This window comes from Mesoplodon bidens (genome assembly GCF_964165515.1).
Source record: "Mesoplodon bidens genome assembly, chromosome: 16".
Classification (NCBI taxonomy): domain Eukaryota; kingdom Metazoa; phylum Chordata; class Mammalia; order Artiodactyla; family Ziphiidae; genus Mesoplodon; species Mesoplodon bidens.
Genome location: NC_138173.1, coordinates 46,654,410 through 46,675,645, shown reverse-complemented (window position 1 = coordinate 46,675,645; position 21,236 = coordinate 46,654,410). Strand labels below are relative to the sequence as shown.

At 34.4% G+C, this 21,236-nt stretch overlaps 1 protein-coding gene across 7 annotated transcripts in view; it reads right to left on the bottom strand.

Moving 5' to 3' along the window:
* The window catches only part of RIMS2 (regulating synaptic membrane exocytosis 2), a 568,944-nt gene that overhangs the window by 257,090 nt on the left and 290,618 nt on the right, over positions 1 to 21,236 (bottom strand). For 4 of the 7 annotated variants that reach the window (XM_081258182.1, XM_081258175.1, XM_081258178.1 and 1 more), the window contains 6 exons: positions 14,316 to 14,524; positions 12,718 to 12,837; positions 10,262 to 10,361; positions 9,216 to 9,339; positions 7,830 to 7,876; positions 4,447 to 4,559 (listed from right to left, as the gene is read on the bottom strand). In XM_081258182.1, the coding sequence (XP_081114308.1) occupies positions 4,447 to 4,559; positions 7,830 to 7,876; positions 9,216 to 9,339; positions 10,262 to 10,361; positions 12,718 to 12,837; positions 14,316 to 14,524 (713 nt within the window). Of the gene's footprint in view, positions 1 to 4,446; positions 4,560 to 7,829; positions 7,877 to 9,215; positions 9,340 to 10,261; positions 10,362 to 12,717; positions 12,838 to 14,315; positions 14,525 to 14,639; positions 14,708 to 21,236 lie in introns of all 7 variants that reach the window. The other 3 variants (XM_081258177.1, XM_081258180.1, XM_081258179.1) reach the window with 1 other exon arrangement.

The window sequence follows — 21,236 nt, the reverse complement described above, 5'->3', positions numbered from 1 at the left end:
TCATCAGACAGACCCTGAAGATAGTTTAAGACATAAATCTAAAACCCAAAAGAAAGCAAACCTTAAAAGCAGACTATCATTCAATCATGAGTCATCTTTCTCTGCAAAAACCAAGACGGTCTCAAGTCTAAGATGTCTTCCTTTTTGTGTGGAGACATTTCCAAAGGAAGAAAGGAATGTTTAGATATGGAGTGTTACTGATATCTGTCTGTATAACCCTAGATGGATAATTCTCTAGCCAATGGGTAAGGGATATATGAAATTCATAGAGATTAACTAGGCATGCTGAAGAAAAGGACAAACAAGTCACTCAATTTAGAAAAAGATCTTATTTTTCTTGCCTTCTCACCTGTCCTACCTGTTTTAGACCAAAAATAACAAGGTAATGAAAGGTTTTTGCCAGTAAATATTACTTTATAACTAGAAGATTTACTTTGAAAGAAATAGTACTTTGAAAGAAAGTAATCCTTTAAGGTAAACATTTTTGCATCTTCTAAAATGACCTCAAATGAGCGACTCACAGATTTTTTGAAATCAATTGTCTAAAATCTATGCCAGTTTAAACCTAACCTTCACCCGTAAGCTTATACATTAAACTTGGCTACGTAAACACAATTTGTTTTTTCAGCTTATTTTAAATTGAGGTGACGCTAAAATAACACGCAATTAACCATTTTAAAGTGTACAATTCAGTGGCATTTAGTGCATCCACAATGCTGTGTCACCACCACCTCCCTCTAGTTTCAAAACTTTTTTATCATAGCAGAAGAATATCCTGTACCTATTAAGTAATCAGTCACTCCCCATTTCCCCATTGCCCCAATTTCTGGCAACTACTAAGCTGCTTTCTATCTCTTCAGATTCTAGATATTTCATAAAGAAATGGTGAAGTATTATGTATCTCACTGCAATTTGTAATTAATATTAATTCATTTATTTTAAGCATGAAATATCTGATAATATCTATAACAATTCAGCCTCACACAAATGAAGAATTTGAATTTGTACACCACAATTTATTTTGTATTTTTAATGTCCTTCCTAGTTTATACAGCACTACTAACTTCAGGGCATTCCTTTTATGCAATGCTTCTAAAATAACAAGGTTGTAACAATGACATATAAAAGATAAAAGCTCAAAGAAAAACCTTTCATTTACAGAAAGTTTTAAAAAGACTATCGAGTTTCTAAGTAGATATAAAGGACACATGCCTATTCTTCAGTGACTTATTCCCTTTAAATGGGAATATAAAATGGATATGTACAATATTTACAAGCTCATCACTAAAAGTGGAGTCAGAAAAATATTAAAACCATGTAACTTAGGGAAACATTTCAACCAGAAGTCAGCCATAGACCCTGAAGTAAAATAAAATATGTTTGTCAATAAGAATTAATGTGTTCCTATAGAAAGAAAGAATTCTGAGCCATTCCTCACTTTGAAAATAGTTAAAGGCTATATCTTATTTTAGCACTCTATCAAAAAATTAGTCAAAGGCTGTAAATTAATTTTAAAATATTGAGAGAATTACAAAAGTAATCCTCCAAACAAGAAAACTGCTAAATTATGTTAGAACACAAATTTTAAAAAGAATCGAAATAAGGGAGTGCTGACACTGAAAGGCTAATATACAGTCCAGGTGTCATAAACCTGAACTCATACTAATTTTCTCACCAAATACATTAATGGCACTTTCATAGTTATGCCCTAGAATAATAACAAGTAGCAGCACAATTCAAGCATGGAAAAGAAATAAATGGAATAATTTTTTTAAGTCATCAACAGCCTTGTGCATGAAAATTTAAATAACAATTTGCATTATATGTATATTATATATTTGAGAAAATATCAGTCCGTGAACTGACATAAATATATTAGGAATGTCGGCTCACATAATATACAAATTATCTTTGTTGTCAGGCATTAGTAACGTCATGATTTTGTAAGTGAGCTGAATGGGCCCAGGTAAAATCTCACCAAAAGCAAAAATACCCAAAGGTAGAATAGAAGGATAAAGGAATCATAATGTTGCCTTGTGACTTCCTACAAGTTTCCTCAAAGGATGATATTTGTGGACAAATATTTTCTCAACCTCTACAACATTAGAGCAAACCAAAATTGTCTCCAGTTGGCAGAAATGGGGTTAAATATAAAGGAAAATACTATATCCAAAAGGGTATCTTGCTTATGTCTTGCTGCATGCAAAGAATGAACATAAAATTAAGTTTCATGAAGGTAAAATCCATGGCTATCTGTTCACTGTTGTATTCTCAGCTACTAGGATTATGACTGACCTGGGGATAGATCTTAAAATACATTACTTGAATTGATAATTGTAGCTTAGTTTGGTAAAAATATTTTGGAGAAAAATTTTGGTAAAAGATTTCAAGAATCTTAAAACTTTTTTTTCTTCCATATTGTTACATCTGGAAAAGTTATCCTGACAAAGGAATTTTGTCCTAACAAAATATGCAAGATTTATATTCAAGGATTTCCATGGTATCATTATTTAAAATACTATAAATTAGAAACAAGCAAGATATCCTATGATAGCAAATTAAGTTAAAATGGAGTATTAGATATCTATTAAAATCATTTTAGGAGGAATTTTTAAAGAAAAATGTTTAAAGGAAAAGTATACAATATATTACTAGTGAAAAAGCAAGTTTCAAAATAGTATACACAGATTTATTACAGTTTTGTTTAAAACTTTATATGTATGTTTATGTTTTAGTGGCAAGATTACAGGTGATTTTTATTTTTTATTTATTTATATGTGTTTTCTAGATTTACCAAAACAAATATGTATTATATTTATAAACATTATCTTGCTGGAACATACTCCTTCTGAGTCATAAAAATTGATAAAATGGTACTCATTTTAAATTACAGTTATATGGATTTTAAACCAACATCACTTATAAATACAAATATCACATACTTTTAAGTTTATATTTCCCCCAAATATTTAACAGTCTTACCTTTCTACCATATTCACTTTGAACCATGAGGAAAAGTAGTTGAATTTGAAATCTGTCTAAATGCCTGCACTATCCTCCTCAATCTCCCCTCCTAGTCCAATTTCTAATACAGCCTTGGGATTTCAAAAGAAGCAACAAAGTGGTACTTACTTATTATGGAAGTCTAACTTCTGCTCCCTCATCCACCAACTGAAGCCAATTACACACACATACACACACACACACACACAGATTTATTTATATACTGGCATCATCAGCCACCCAGAGCATTATTTATAGGTGGAATATTTAAAGGGAGCCACAATTAAAAATAAAGAAGCTAACATTTATTAGCACTTTCTAAAATGGTGGAAGAAAATACACATATATTCGTAACCATAAATGACAACATCTGTGCTGTCAATATATGTAAGAGAATAAGTAAAAGGATGCTACTTATTGTGGAAAATGGAAAAAACACCACTGTCCTCAAATGAAAAAGTTCACTCTGTTTATGAAAGAGAAAGGAAAAGAAAATAATAAAGAGAAGAAATTCATTTTAGTAAGACATTTACAATCTCCTAATAGTATCTCATCTTCTTTCTTACATAGCTTTTCTGTTATTACCACTTTTGTGATCAAAGTAGTCCCAGAACAGATGTGTCTAACGACTTTTACTATGTTAATTCAGCTTATACTTCCTGTATCTCCATTTAATTAATGAAAATTCTTCAGAAAAATCAAACACTTCTCCTTCCTCCAGAAAATAAAAGGAGAAATTTTGTACCTGATTTAACAAAAAGCTAGAAATTCGTCTTAAAATATCAGCCCAAGAATAGTTGAGTTTTTAACTATAACATTAACAATTATCCAAAATTCAATGTCTGAATTTTGAGAATCTAAACAGTTTTTAATACTTATAAAATTTTGTTTAGTAACTTAACAGAATTAGTGTCAATATTAACCTGTTTGTTTCTAAAATATAGCTAGATAAATTTTAATATTTCAAATTTTAGAAATTAATAAGATGTGAGAGCCTGAATTTGCAAAGCTCTTCTAATATGGGTATATGACGGTTAACTGAATTTTTAACTTTTATTATAAAATGTTCAAATTAGGGATCACTTAATATGAAATCTACCTGATATGCTCAGTAATCTATTATATATTTCCCCATTTACTTAGTTGAGCAAAAATAATGACCTTGAATTTTGGAATAATATTACTAAGGTGAAAAAGGTTTTAGATAGCATCACAAATTCTAATTCTCATTAAATTCCAGAAAATCTAACTCTAATAAAGAAAGCACTCTGCTAGATAATTATAATTAAATTTAAATTAATTAAAATTACTAAGATGAGAAAGTTGATGGTTAAAAGCACAATTATATTCTAAATAGAACTTAGTTTACAAAAAAAATACCATCATATAGTAAAAACACTACTTGATATTCCAAAAAGAGAAATTAATCTAGTGATTACATACTGAAAGTTGTCCAGATAAGAACTGTGGAACATCCCTCAACGTGCCAGGACTCATGGGAGACGTAACAGAAATAGAAGGACGATCCATTTTTTGAGATTCAAATGAGCTAGAACCTGAAATGGTAATTATACATAAAGAATAACAACAATGGCTCTTCATTAGTATTTAATAATCTTTACCATGTATCTTTTATTTTTAATGCACACAAAATGCCATTATATACATCATTTTCTTAGCCACAATGTTCCAGATATACTTAGAGGGGTTTTTTAAAGCATAAGTGCAGCTTAGGGGTTCTCTCAAGGCCAAGGGTAAACCATTTTCTGTGCCAATTATAGTAGAGACAGACCTCAGAACTTAGTTACTTCATCTGTTGTGGGTACTAAACTCATATCTTACAATAACACACCAGGAAAAATTTAAATTAGAAACTTAGGGAGGAAAAACCAAAACCTAAAGCAACTCAAAGATGGTCTAAACTTGTAATGTTAAAACCATAAATACTAGAATGCTAACTGTGAAAAGTTTTCAGGAAGTGATTTTTAACCATATCTGGAATAATATAATAAATTAGATGGGCAAAAAGGAAGTGAGGGGCTATGAAAAAAAAGATACAGAAGAGCAGAAAAAGCAGAACTTCAATACCCAGAAGTTATATGTACGAATTTATTTGTATGGAGGGGAAGGAATAAATTGGAAAGTGAATAAAAATGGGGCGAATGAGATACTGACAGAATTAAATGCCTGGAATTCTGGGCTACAAATTTTGGCACTAAAAAAATATCCATGCTAAATTTTTATGAGTAAGGTAATAAAAACTGCATTTGAGGAAGATGTCTTTACCATTTTTTAAAGTGTAGACTGAATTGAGTGAGATGGAAAACAGTTAAGAACAAGTGGAATTCAATAAAATAATAACAGGAATGACTAGAAAATGGAATGGAAAGAAAGAATTGAGGCAATATTACAAAATTAGAAAATAAGGACTCAGAAACTAATTAGATATGAGAGATAAACGAAAAGCAGGGGAAAACATGAAGATTTCAAGTCCTGTAACCAGATATGGAGACAAGAAAGTCCCCTATATTTCTGTCTTGTTCTCTGCACAGGACAGTGCTGATATTCCCTGGGCTGTAGAACACTGGAGAAGTCCTGTGTGTTAGGGAATGGCTGGAGAAGTTAATTTGGAACCTGTCACAGTGACCCTGTGACACCTCAGAGACCTCCGAGGGGAAATGCAAAGCAGGTAACAGGATATGTGGATGGGACCAAATGTTGAGTAGATAATTAGTGTTAGAAATTAAACTGTAAAGTGTCTCCCTAACTGGAGGCCCAAATGGATAAAATTCACTTCTAGAGAGAGTATAGTGTAAAATGAAAGGGGAAACTGCAAGCCTTGGGATCAGAAGTAATGGTGAAACCTTAAATAGTATTTAGAACTGAAAAGAATGCTGCCTTTATACTAAGAAATAAGCCAAGTTTTCTATATGCTAAGCTTCAAGTAACAGGAAGACACTTAGAACATATTCTTTAAACATCCAGGGATGAAGGGACAATGATAGATCATTTTGATAATGTAAACTTAGGAGTCATATGGCAATTAAAACCATATGAAGAGAAAAATTTACTGAGGAACTAAAAACAGAAGGTTAAGAATTGGGCCTTGGAGAAAGCTATTCTTCAACTTTTAAAGCATAAATAATTGAATCTAATTTGAGAAAGGACCCCTGTCCTTACAGGAACAATTTTGGAAATGTAGCCTAGAGGTTTTTCAAATCGCTATAAGTAAGATAAAGGATTCCACACTGCTCACACAATATCTGAGTGATATAACGTAAGTGAATGAAAATTTTACCTACTTCATAGGTTGCTGTGAAAACTAAGTGGGATAGTGTAGGTACAACATCTAGCACAGTTCCAGGCACTTATGATGATAATATTATTATATATAATAATTATTATCATTATGTTAGTACTTATAGTTTTATGTGATCACGATATTATTTTGGATAAAATGATTTAGCAACTAGCCAAAAGTACAAAATCAAATAGGTCATACAATCATATTTTAAAGTTTAGAGCTATGCCATTCTAAAAGGATTTCACCTCTCTGGTAAAGATTTTTTTTAAATGTATACTCATAATTGTAATACAAATGTAAAAAAAAATAACATCTATTTTAACAGTACATTCTCAATTGTTGTGTGTATAGAGAATCCAACCACTTCTCACCACCTTCACTGCACCCACCATGGTCTAAATTACCACAATCTCACCAAATACTGAAACAGTCTTCTCACTGGTATCTCTGCTCCATTTAATCTATTTTCAACATAGTAGCCTGATTTTAAAACATAAGTTTCTCCTCAAAAACATCCTATGTAGCTCTTGATTTCCCCTAGAGTAAAAGCCAAAGTCTTTACAGTGCCTTATAAAACCTATGCAGTTTGGCTTCCCATTACTTCCCTGTCCTCCTTCCTGCCATTCTTCTCCTTGTTCACTCTTGCAGCCACAACAGCCTTTTTGCTTTTTCTTAAATGCAGCGTGATCTTTCCTGCCTTAGAGTTGAACCTCTGGTCCCTGTTCCCGGAGAGCTCTTCCCTCAGATCGCCACTCTTTCAAATCTGGCTCCAATCCTTCCTTCTCAATGTCTATCCTGATCAATGTATTTCAAACTGCAACCCTCCTCCTCCTCTCTTCTTTCACAACATGCCTTACTCTCAATCAATCAACAAACTTAATTCACTAGAAAAAATTCATTTGCTTAGTATCTGAAATAGTACTCAAACACAAGTAATAAAAAGTGTCTATATACTTAATGTTATTTTAACTTATATGTCTATTGCTCCATTACTACTCTGTCAAATCAGAACTATTACCCCATTTTCTCAAAATATAAATTAGAATATGTAATTATTCACTAGATTGTCCCAAGCATTCCCTTCATTTACTGAGGATTAGTTTACAAAGTAGTAAATTTTAAAATTAGGTGAAATTTGGGGAGGGAGTGAAATTTTGGGGAGTGATGATATGTTCATTATTTTTTATGATGATAATGGATTCACATGTATATCAAAGCTTACTTAACTGTGCACTTTAAATACGTTCAGTTTATAGTAGTATATCTTAATAAGGCTATCTAAAAATACATAGTAGTTAAGACAGCGTGGTTTAAAAAAAATCTTTAAAGTATTATAGACTTTTATACTTTTTTCCACAATAACATGAAATAATACTAAATTTTCCATCTTTATATGACTGCATACTTGATAACAACACTATTATATTTCTTACTTTGTATTAATAGATTAAAGACTTCATTTGACCCCTGATGATGAATGATTTTATTAATAACATTTTCTTCTAAAATAAATGAAACTTACTGGACTCCAGTTGTGCATGTGTGCTATCAGGTATTCTAGGTATATCTCTGAAATGACAGAAAAAGAAAAAAACAAGAAATTGTTTCAACAAATAGTAGCAACTGCTATTTTGATCATTATCAAACTATATTATAACAGGACAATGTAAAATGGACAAAATTGTGTATTATAGCAGCACTATATAAATAAGGAAAAAAATAAGTCGTAGTACTTTTTGCTAATAAAAGTGTTCTGGGCTAACCCTACTACTTAAAAGGAATTAAAACTCATATGCATTTAGAGCAGATTTGTAAAAATATATACTTTATTTCCTATGTGCTTCACTACACAATTATCCATTCTAAAAAATTTCTATATTCAACAGGGTAAGTTTTATAGATATATTTTAATTATATTCTACTCTTTTACCTGCTGTTGTTCAAATCAAAACATTGAAATTCAAATAAAATATCACCAAAACAAAAGTTAAAATATTCAGATTGTCACTGAAATTTTTTAAACATAATAATTCTACTGAGAAAAATGCAAACATGTTTCTTATTGGACTTAACATAACTACCTTGTAACTGTATTTACACCAAAAGTATGTATATTTTTGTTTGAGATTTGCCAGGAGGGGTATATATTAATGGTTAAGCTCATTCAGAAAACTGTATCAAAAATATTTAAGACATTAAACAAAAATATGATTAGAGCATCCTTTAACACCAAGAAATATATTTGATTAATACCCTAAGCTGATACAGTACAGTTTTACCACGTTACAAAACTATGAAAAGACAAAATAAAAAATAGATATAATTTCATGGGACAGATTCATTACTTTTAAAAGGAACATAGTACAAAGGATTATATTTATCTGCAACTTAAAAAGTCAAAGAGTAATTGACATTTGCTTATTTTTTATGTTACCTTAAAGATGTTGTTTTTCTTCAAACAGTTGCCACCATCTAGTAATAGAATGTCCTTAAGCCCTCTCTTTTTTATATGAAATCTCCATTTTGGAAAAAAAATGTAAAATTCATAGAATATAGTTGATTCTCATATTTACAATGTAGAGAACCATAGCTTATGAAACTTCTCTTGAAAGTAATTGTTACTACAGTCCCCTTCCACTAATCCTTTTATCCATTTCCTGAGCAACTAAGATAATAAAAATAATACACCTAAATATCCCTTCTTCTTTTGTAATTAACTGTATATTCTAGCATGATCAATAAAGAGATGTCATGATTTTTGGTGAGGTATTTTTAGTAAAGGAGAAAAAAGCATTGTCCTCAAAATAATTTAGTTTTATAAAGCAATCAGACATTATTGGATTGCACATTACAAATTATTTAATAGTAGTCAACTTTATACATGTATAAAATATTCAAACCAACTCACCCAATAGGCCTTGAAACAACAAGCTCCACTTGTGGTTCAGGTTTGGATTCCAGGATGATGTTATATACTTCTTCAAATGTGGCTCCTTGCAATAGTCTTCCATTCCATTCTAATACTTCATCACCTACAGTGTGTGTCAGTAATGATAATCTTAGAAAGAAAAACCAATCCCATAAAATGCACTCGAAACAAAAGCAGTCTCAAACTGTGATTAATTTTGTAGAACAAAATTCCTTTATGGAATAAGAAACATACTGAGAACAGCTCCAGTGGCATAAAATTTGATGACCAGGATAATTAGTGTATTTCACACAAAAGGACAAGGAAGGGTCAGAGGAAAAGATTACATAAAAGTTGTATCTGTGATTTCTAGAATTTTCTCAATGGTGTCTTGTCCCTGAATAGTTAGCTGTTTTTCTTGCAAGGGGAAGCAAGTTGGGAACAACCTATGTCTCCAACTTGGTGACATCACCCTTGTCTCTGTGATTTCTCAATAGAAATTCCAATTCTAGAAACTATTAAGATAAGTTGCCTCTTTGAAAATTTTATAACTCTGTATTCTAGGATTCTCAATATACATGCAGCTGAGCACCTTGTCTAAACTTTTGTAAAAAGCTTAATACTAAGCATCTTACTGAATCCTCTCCAAGGCATTCAAGGATCTCTTCAATAGTATCTATTATCAAAGAGATAAGGAGTGACACATTTCAGGAAATATGTATTTATCCATGAAGTTTATTTCCTAAATTATATTGGAAGTTCTTCAAAAGAAATAGGAAGGGTTATGGGAAACAAATTAGGTTAATCTAATCCTAGATACAGACTAGGAATATCCATCAGCAAAAAAATAAGATCAGTAAATATAAAAATATTTTTATCTAATGTGACTCAAGAACTAGTAGTTACAACTTTCCATTAATGAATAAAGATTAATATAAGTTAAATGAACTTTTTATTTTCAGTGAAGTCACTTCTAAATGAGGATAACTTTTTCAAACTACTAAGTTTAACAGTTTAAATGTAAATAATCAAAGATTGAAAACTACCTGGTCTAAGATGTCCTACAGTATCAGCTAAACTTCCTTTTTTAACTTTGGTAATAAATGCACAGAGCCGACCTGATTCAGTCATCTTTCCTCCTACAACCTGTTTAAAAGAAGAAAATGTTAAAACAAGCATATTGTTCAAATGAACACAGCTGAAGATTCAAGTAAAAACTAACTAGACAATTGCAGGTTTTGAAACTATAGTTTAATATGCTAAGAATAATTTTTAAATAATATAGTGTTACTAATAGGAACTGAGTACATGTCCCAAGTGTAGACTCTACATATTCCAAATGTTTAACATGTAATAAATTATTTGTTGAAAATGATTCATACCTTAGAAACAACTTAACGATTTATAATTTTTGCCTTTATTACAGAATTCTTACTTTTGTCATTTCTAAAAACTTATTACAGTACTACATAATTATATTAACATTTCTAGTTATAGATGTCAAATGTCATAATATATATTTTGTTACTTTTATTATATTATCATGGTAATATTTGGGCATATTGATAACGTGCATGATGATCATGATGATGCATTTTTCCTGAGAAAGTTACAAAATATACTTAATCTCATCAGAATTAATGTAAACTTTAGATCATCTGCATCCCAATTTTTCTGCTTTTACATTTCTATTAATACATATCTTTCAGAAAAAGAAAAAAACAAAGGTTAGCAATAATGCTGTGAAGTCATATGTGTAGCTATAAGACTGGCCTCTTAAAAATTAATGCTCTGATTCTCATTAACTGCCATTCAATCAATATATCAACGTTATAGCAAGTTAAGCAAATAATAGTAACCAACTTCATTGACTAGAATAGTATTTTTCCTCTTCTAAATTGACTGAATACAGAATTCAAAAATCATGGATTTATCTTATTCCGTGTATTTAGTCCCCAGTTGCAGTGAATTACACTCAGTTGCATTTCAGTTAATATTAACTCATTATGCCTATGTTTGGTTCTGAAAATTATATATATAGATATTATGGGCTGAAATACCCATTAATATTTCTTTTTGTTTGTTTGTTTTTTTGTTTTGTTTTTGTTTTTGTTTTTGCGGTACGCTGGCCTCTCACTGTTGTGGCCTCTCCCGTTGCGGAGCACAGGCTCCGGACGCGCAGGCCCGGCGGCCATGGCTCACGGGCCCAGCCGCTTCGTGGCATGTGGGATCCTCCCGACCGGGGCACGAACCCGTGTCCCCTGCATCGGCAGGCGGACTCCCAACCACTGTGCCACCAGGGAAGCCCCCTGTGTTAATATTTTTAAAGTTTCTTGGCTTGATAAACTTTAATAATAATAATTATACTGATTATATTATTATTGAAATCTCAGAGTGCTAGGCACTGTACTAAATGTTTGTATACTGCTTTATTTAGTCTTTTTAGATAATAATTCAGTAAGTATTATTATCTCCATTGTACAGATGAGGAGTCTGAGGCTGAGAGGTTTAGTTGCCTAATGTCATGTAGCTAGTAATGCTATAACTAGAAATCAAGCCAAGACTTTTCAACTTCCATACTACACTGCTCTAACAGTATACTGGGCAGATCTGGATTTAATTCTCACCTTCATCACCATCTTTAAGACCATGGGCAAGTTATGACACCTCTCTAAGCTTATTTCTTATCTGTTGTGAATGTTAATAATATGATAGACATAAAGTGCTCAGATGAGTGCCAACTGCATGGCAACCAGCCAATAAGTGATGCTCAATTTTATTTACAACCAAAGTTTTCAAATATCTCTCACTTACTGGAATCTACACAACTACTTCTGTAGCAATGGCTTAAATCTAAAACATTTACTCTCTTCGCATTTCAGTTTTTAATTCACCTTATAGATTCACAAAAAATAAACAGAGCTTTCTTTGGTGTACTTACCAAATAATTATCTGGTATTTTACAGTAAAATATAAATCAATATTTATATTAAATCTCCTAACATAAGTATTTTTGAGTTTCCAGACTTCAAACAGTATTCTCTCTCTCTCTCTCTCACACACACACACAAATACACACAAACGCACACACATTTTGCTACTCTAATACAAAAATTATATTCCTATGTAATATGTAATACATACATGTATTTCCCAAGTATGTACATTTAATAATTGAACAAAGCTATCATTTTAAAAGAATATAAACACATATATAGACTTAAAGGACAAACTATAGGTAAAATAAATTTGAAGAACTCAAGTACGTAACTCAAGTTCTATTTTCCAAAATTATATAAATAAGTATTATTGTAGAATAATGGCAACTTCTTAAATAATACTTGGAAAATGAAAAGGTTTTGGATAATGAGTGCAAATATTTAGGAATTCTTGAAAGTAGGAAAAAACCCCACTAAATTGGTATAGGGTTATTATGTCTTTTGCTTTTCTGATAAATCTATAAATGAGTATAGAGCAACATCTCATATATTTCATCACATACCTTCAAGCCAAGCATTGCTCCTGAATCTCGAGGTACACTTCCATCTTTTAAACGCTTATTTAATAAAATGCGACCAATTAAACGATCTCCATCTTTAGATGGCTGCCACGTCACAGGGTGCTGACATATTGCATCAATAAACACAAAATTAATGTTATTTTATGATAAATGACCCCTTAGTGTGCAATCTCTCTAAACTTCCAACTTCCAAAGTGTTATGATTACACAAACCAGTTTTTACTCAAAACATTGATCAAAAGGGTTTACTAGATTACGTTTATAACCTCATTTTAATAATCTCATGTTTTTTCAAAATCCAGTTACTGCAAAATCTAACAGTGTTCTGACACAATATGGAAGTTCTATAGTTCTACAAAATCTGAGAAATCTTGAAAATACATGCAAACTCTAATTATCTACACACTGAAGATTAAAAATTCACAAGCAGAAAAGAGACTGCAATTCTATGCAATCGAACTCATTTAAAAATGAGAATTTAATCTTCAAACAATTTTGGAAGACTTTGAAAGACTTTTTACAGTAAAAGTTAAAAGGTCACACTATATTAAAACATGAATTTGAACCTGTGATGAGGGCTTTCTTGAAGTAGGTTTCTAGATTAAAATTATTAAAAATACACAAGCTCCAGTAACTTTCCAAATGAACGTGCATGGGAGAAACAGGCCTAATTCAAAGGTGATGATAGATTATATTTCTCACTTTTTGGAGGGTCCTTGATTCTTTCAGGTCTCTGATCTATTTAGCAAATTAATTTTATTTGATAATTCAATGGTATCCATTGTTAAACAACGTTGAAAATATTACTAGTTTATCTCAGGGCAGAACCAAGCCTTTTATAAATCATGATACCATTCCATTATGAATCATATATCAAATAACAAAGTAAATGATTTGTGTAATCACAGTTATCTGAAAGTAACATGCACACCTTCATGCAAAATTTAGCAGGCAAAAGACAAGTTCCAGTAAATCACATCTATATGGTAAAAAGATTTCAAAAGTCTCACTATAGTAAAAGCAAAATAATAAATACCAAAGCAGATGGCAATGGTTCTAATACTAATTAATACTACACTAAAATGCTATGACAATAAAACAAAAGAGCAAAATGACAGTGAAAGGGAAAAAAGAAAAACAACTTTTTCTGTGCAAACAGACCCAATCATCTCCCTTTTGCCTGGGATTCAAACTGTTAATAATTTAATTTTCATCCCAAGGAAAATATATGCAAGCAATCAAATAAGCCAATCCAAAAAAATTCTTTATATTTGTGGTATATAATAACATTACAAAGTTCTTTCATGCGACCATAAACAAAACATTCCTTTGTTCCTAATTTTTATTTTCAATTACTTATTTTTTGGTATGCCGTCAAAAAACAAAAACAGCAAAGCAAGCAAGAAGTATTTTGGTTGGTTAGTTTGTTTTGGTTTTGTTTTTCTTTTCTGCACCTTAAGAAATGCTACATTGACCCTTGAAATGCCCTGTCCTTTTATTATGTTCTGTTTGAATGAGTGACAGAGAGCAAACGAAGACCAAATGAGCAGGTTAAAAGGCAGGCTCCACAATCTCAGTACCTTATCACTATGGCTATGCTCCTCGTTAAGGGTTGTGCTACTACACGTATCTACCCCAGAGTCCTTAATCTGAGGCTCAGACCATTCCAAATCCTCTTCCAAAGAGTGGCCACCAAAGTACATCATTTTCTTTTGTCTCTCAGACCTGGTGTTAGAGTCCGACAAAACTGCCTGCTCACTAGTTTTTCTTTTTCCCTTTTGACTGTCCCCTACAGGTGTGGGATAAAAAAAAAAATACAAAAAAGAAAACATGCAAAGGTGTAAATCAAAAAGGAAAAGTGAAATGATAACGGAAATTAAATAGTAAGGCTCCACATGTCTCACCAAAGACATTGGGGATGCCTCACTGCTATGCCAAGACGTATGGTCCAACCAGTTGTAATCCATGTCTCCTGTGAGAGTCAGACAGACAAAAGAGGGAAGTAAAGGAGACGGCGAAAGAAAGGACAGACAAAGACATAATAAACATTTTAAACTGTGTGATCCTCTCCGGTTTTAAGAAATTTGTCTGTAGCACTCACTGCATTTACCAAGAGAAAGCTAAGATTTCAAATGACTAAAATTTATAGAATACAGAATATATAGTTTATGTACTCTAGACGGACCCTACAGGACAAAAGTGCTGCAAGAAGAGAAAAGGCTAATAATAAACAGGAATAGAAATGAAAAAAATTATATATTCTGAAAAAGAAAAAGACTTTCAGCTAGGTCTGTTACTCGTGCTATTTTTTTCATGCTGGCCTATAGACAAGAGTTTTTTCTCCAAAGATTAAGGAACATTTTAAAAATTAAACAGTGGTTTGCTAATAACCACTACAATGAAAAGTGAAGTACTTAAAGGTTGTTTCTGGAAGGTAGTATGATATATATAATGCTGAAACCACCTAAAAATATTGAGTGATTAAAAAAAAAGAATTGGTTACACAAAAGATTATATAAAAATGACAAAACAGGTTCACTCAATTTCTATTAGTAGAAATAAACTTTCCTTAAATGTCTTGAATTACTTAATATTACTTTGAAACAATTTTTCAAGTTTTTTTTTCAGAAATTGCATTCTCCTAAAAAATAAATTTTCTTTAAAATTAATTTTTTCAGACAATTTATGAAATTGGCAACTAAGAATGAATATCCAGGGCTTCCCTGGTGGTGCAGTGGTTAAGAATCCGCCTGCCAATGCAGGGGACACGGGTTCGAGCCCTGGTCCGGGAAGATCCCACATGCTGCAGAGCAACTAAGCCCGTGTGCCACAACTACTGAGCCTGCATGCCTAGAGCCCATGCTCTGCAACAAGGGAAGCCACCGCCATGAGAAGCCCACGCACCGCAATGAAGAGTAGCCCCTGCTCCCTGCAACTAAAGAAAGGCCACGCACAGCAATGAAGACCCAACACAGCCAAAAATAAAATAAAAAAACCAAAAAATAAATAAATTAAACAAAAAAACCCCAGCAAACCATTAAAAAAAAAAAAAAGAATGAATATCCATTTCCCAAACTTATGTGCTCCTTATTTGCCTTACCTTTGCAAAAGAATTTTTTCATCTATATGTGCACATGTCCTTTTAAGCTCTAGTCATACTTTCATTTATTTAAAAATATTTAGTAAACACCTTCCATTTGCTATGCATTGTGCTAAGTCTAGCATAAGGGGTAAAACAATGAGACATGAAGCAGAATGGAGATAAATGCAATATACAAATCATCAGTGTCATATAGGAGAGTACAAAACACTGAAAGAGTATAATAACATCTAATTTAGATTTGGGGGTCAGTAAACACCTCTAAAAAAAGTGATGTTTAAGATGAGAACTGAAATATGTGACTTAAAGTACAGGTAAAGATAAAGGCAGATGAAAAGCATAGGAAAGAGCATTTCAGGAAGAAGTAACAAGATGGTACTGTAAAAAGACTGATGGAACACCAAAGTGTCTGAACCAAAAAGACTGAGGGAGAATATGGTGCTAAATGAGACTGGGGAGGCAACATAGACCAGTTTAGAGAGGGCTTCTTATACCATCTTAAATATTATGAATTTCATTCACTGAAGGATTTTAAGCAAGATACATGAACTGATTTACATTTTTAAAAGATGAATCTAAATACTAAAGACAGGTTGGGTTGGAAGACACCATGAGTTAAAAGACAGTTGTGGGACTTTCCTGGTGGTGCAGTGGTTAAGAATCTGCCTGTGAATTCAGGGGACATGGGTGCGAGCCCTGGTCCGGGAAGATCCCACATGTTGCGAGGCAACTAAGCCCATGCACCACAACTACTGAGCCCGCACACCTAGAGCCCGTGCTCTGCGACAAGAGAAGCCACCGCAATGAGAAGCCCACGCACAATGAAGAGTAGCCCCCGCTTGCTGCAACTAGAGAAAGCCCGCGCACAGCAACAAAGACCCAATGCAGCCAAAAATAAATAAATAAATCTTTTTTTTTTTTTAAGACAGTTGCACTAACTCATGCAACAGGTGATTATGGCTTGAACATAGGTGATGGTAATAGACATGGTAAGAAAGGGAACTGAGAGATGTTTTGGAGGTAGAAATAAGAGTGTTAAGGACAAGCATCAAGGATAACTCCCAGGTTTCTGGCATTAACAACTGAACAGAATTAAAGACCATTTATGAGAGTAAGAAGCACTTTTTATTAGGTAAGGGAGAGGAAACAGTTGCTTTATTTCATGGAATCTGTAAGATTCATAGATATTAAAATGATAAAAATATGCATCTTAGAATTTATTAAACATGGTGATTGATTTTGGATATATTATTCCAAATACCTGTAATTCATTCAGGAAATCAATTGGTTAAACTATAATAGAGCGTAGAAGGAAGGTCTGAGCTGAAGACAAAAATTGGCCATTATTAGCATACAGCCATGAGTAACTAGATCACTGAGGAACAGAGAGTATGGTAAGATATGAAGAAGACCCAGATTGAATTCTAACAGAGTTTGATTTGAGATGAGAGAGACTGAGAGCATGCAGAGATAGAAAAGAAGAAAGGAGGGAGAAAGATGGAGGTCTCCAGACCAAAGAGAAAGAGAGTTTCTTAAACTGGAGGGGAAATCAACTACAGAATGATTTCTACACATCACCTAAGATAAGGAACTGAAAATTATGCATTTGATTTGGCAACATTAATATCAGGAAGGATGTTAGAAAAAGCACTCTGGGTAGAATGATGAAATTAAAATCATACTGAAGTAACTGAAGAGTCAAAGGAAGATGAGGAAGTAGGAAAATTTTGTGTAAATGAAAGGTTCACAAAATCCCTAAAATAGCATAATCAATAGCACCTGGGAACTTGTTAGAAATGCAGATTCTTGAGAGATCACCTTCCTCCCCACGAATACACCAGAAATACAGCTACACGTGGAACAACTCCTACAGAACACCTACTGAACGCTGGCAGAAGACCCCAGACCTCCCAAAAGGCAAGAAACTCCCCACATACCTGGGTAGGGCAAAGCGGAGAGATCCCCGCAGAGAGGATCGGTGCCGAGCGGCACTCACCAGCCCGAGAGGCTTGTCTGCTCGCCCGCCAGGGCGGGCGGCGCTGGAAGCTAAGGCTCGGGCTTCGGTCAGAGCGCAGGGAGAGGACTGGGGCTGGCGGCGAGAACTCAGCCTGAAGGGGGCTAATGTGCCATAGCTAGCCGGCAGGGAGTCCGGGAAAACTCTGGAGCTGCCGAAGAGGCAAGAGACTTTTTCTTCCCTCTTGGTTTCCTGGTGCGCGAGGAGAGGGGATTAAGAGCGCTGCTTAAAGGGGCTCCACAGACGGGCGCGAGTCGCGACTGAAAGTGCGGAGCCCCGTGACGGGCGTGGGACGCTGTGGCTGCTGCTGCCGCCGCCAAGAAGCCTGTGTGCGAGCGCTGGTCACTGTCCACACCGCCCTTCTGGGAGCCTGTGCAGCCCGCCACTGCCGGGGTCCCGGGATCCAGGGGCGGCTTCCCTGGGAGAACGCACGGCGCGCCTCGGGCTGGTGCAACGTCACGCCGACCTCTGCCGCTGCAGGCTCGCCCCGCACTCCGTGCCCCTCCCTCCCGCCCGGCCTGAGTGAGCCAGAGTCCCCGAAGAGGCTGCTCCTTTAACCCTGTCCTGTCTGAGCAAAGAACAGACGCCCTCCGGCGACCTACATGCAGAGGCGGGGCCAAATCCAAAGCTGAGACCCAGGAGCTGTGAGAACAAAGAAGAGAAAGGGAAACCTCTCCCAGCAGCCTCAGAAGCAGCGGATTAAAGCTCCACAATCAACTTGATGTACCCTGCATCTGTGGAATACATGAATAGACAACAAATCATCCCAAATTGAGGAGCCAGGAGTCAGTGCTGGGCCTCTGAGGTGGGAGAGCCAACTTCAGGACACTGGTCCACAAGAGACCTCCCAGCTCCACATAATATCAAACGGCGAAAATCTTCCAGAGATCTCCATCTCAACACCAGCACCCAGCTTCACTCAACGACCAGCAAGCTACAGTGCTGGACACCCTATGCCAAACAACTAGCAAGACAGGAACACAACGCCACCCATTAGCAGAGAGGTGGCCTAAAGTCATAAAAAGTCCGCAGACACCCCAAAACACACCACCAGACATGGACCTGCCCACCAGAAAGACAAGATCCAGCCTCATCCACCAGAACACAGGCACTAGTCCCCTCCACCAGGAAGCCTACACAACCCACTAAACCAACCTTAGCCACTGGGGACAGACACCAAAAACAACGGGAACTACGAACCTGCAGCCTGCAAAAAGGAGACCCCAAACACAGTAACATAAGCAAAATGAGAAGACAGAAAAACACACAGCAGGAGAAGGAGCAAGATAAAAACCCACCAGATCTAACAAATGAAGAGGTAATAGGCAGTCTACCTGAAAAAGAATTCAGAATAATGATGGTAAAGATGATCCAAGATTCTATTTCCCAGATCCAAAATCTTGGAAATAGAATAGACAAAATGCAAGAAACAGTTAACAAGGACCTAGAAGAACTAAAGATGAATCAAGCATCGATTAAAAACACAATACATGAAATAAAAAATACTCTAGATGGGATCAATAGCAGAATAACTGAGGCAGAAGAACGGATAAGTGAGGTGGAAGATAAAACAGTGGAAATAACTGCTGCAGAGCAAAATAAAGAAAAAAGAATGAAACGAACAGAGGACAGTCTCAGAGACCTCTGGGACAACATTAAACGCACCAACATTCGAATTATAGGGGTTCCAGAAGAAGAAGAGAAAAAGAAAGGGACTGAGAAAATATTTGAAGAGATTATAGTTGAAAACTTCCCTAATATGGGAAAGGAAATAGTTAATCAAGTCCAGGAGGCACAGAGAGTCCCATACAGAATAAATCCAAGGAGAAATATGCCAAGACACATATTAATCAAACTGTCAAAAATTAAACACAAAGAAATCATATTAAAAGCAGCAAGGCAAAAACAACAAATAACACACAAGGGAATCCCCATCAGGATAACAGATGATCTCTCAGCAGAAACTCTACAAGCCAGAAGGGAGTGGCAGGACATAATTAAAGTGATGAAGGAGAAAAACCTGCAACCAAGATTACTCTACCCAGCAAGGATCTCATTCAGATTTGATGGAGAAATTAAAACGTTTACAGACAAGCAAAAGCTGAGAGAGTTCAGCACCACCAAACCAGCTTTACAACAAATGCTAAAGGAATTTCTCTAGGCAAGAAACACAACAGAAGGAAAAGACCTACAATAACGAACCCAAAACAATTAAGAAAAGGGGAATAGGAACATACATATTGATAATTACCTTAAATGTAAATGGACTAAATGCTCCTACCAAAAGACACAGATTGGCTGAATGGATACAAAAACAAGACCCATATATATGCTGTCTACAAGAGACCCACTTCAGACCTAGAGACACATACAGACTGAAAGTAAGGGGATGGAAAAAGATATTCCATGCAAATGGAAACCAAAAGAAAGCTGGAGTAGCAATTCTCATATCAGACAAAATAGACTTTAAAATAAAGACTACTAGAAGAGACAAAGAAGGACACTACATAATGATCAAGGGATCGATCCAAGAAGAAGATATAACAATTGTAAATATTTATGCAACAAACATAGGAGCACCTCAATACATAAGGCAAATACTAACAGCCATGAAAGGAGAAATCGACAGTAACACAATCATAGTAGGGGACTTTAACACCCCACTTTCACCAATGGACAGATCATCCAACATGAAAATAAATAAGGAAACACAAGCTTTAAATGATACATTAAAAAAGATGGACTTAATTGATATTTATAGGACATTCCATCCAAAAACAACAGAATACACATTTTTCTCAAGTGCTCATGGAACATTCTCCAGGATAGATCATATCTTGGGTCACAAATCAAGCCTTGGTAAATTTAAGAAAATTGAAATTGTATCAAGTATCTTTTCCGACCACAATGCTATGAGACTAGATATCAATTACAGGAAAAGAGCTGTAAAAAATACAAACACATGGAGGCTAAACAATACACTACTTAATAACGAAGTGATCACTGAAGAAATCAAAGAGGAAATCAAAAAATACCTAGAAACAAATGACAATGCAGACACGATGACCCAAAACCTATGGGATGCAGCAAAAGCAGTTCTAAGAGGGAAGTTTATAGCAATACAATCCCACCTTAAGAAACAGGAAACATCTCGAATAAACAACCTAACCTTGCACCTAAAGCAATTAGAGAAAGAACAAAAAAACCCCTAAAGTTAGCAGAAGGAAAGAAATCATAAAGATCAGATCAGAAATTAATTAAAGAGAAATGAAGGAAACGATAGCAAAGATCAATAAAACTAAAAGCTGGTTCTTTGAGAAGATAAACAAAATTAATAAACCATTAGCCAGACTCATCAAGAAAAAAAGGGAGAAGACTCAAATCAAT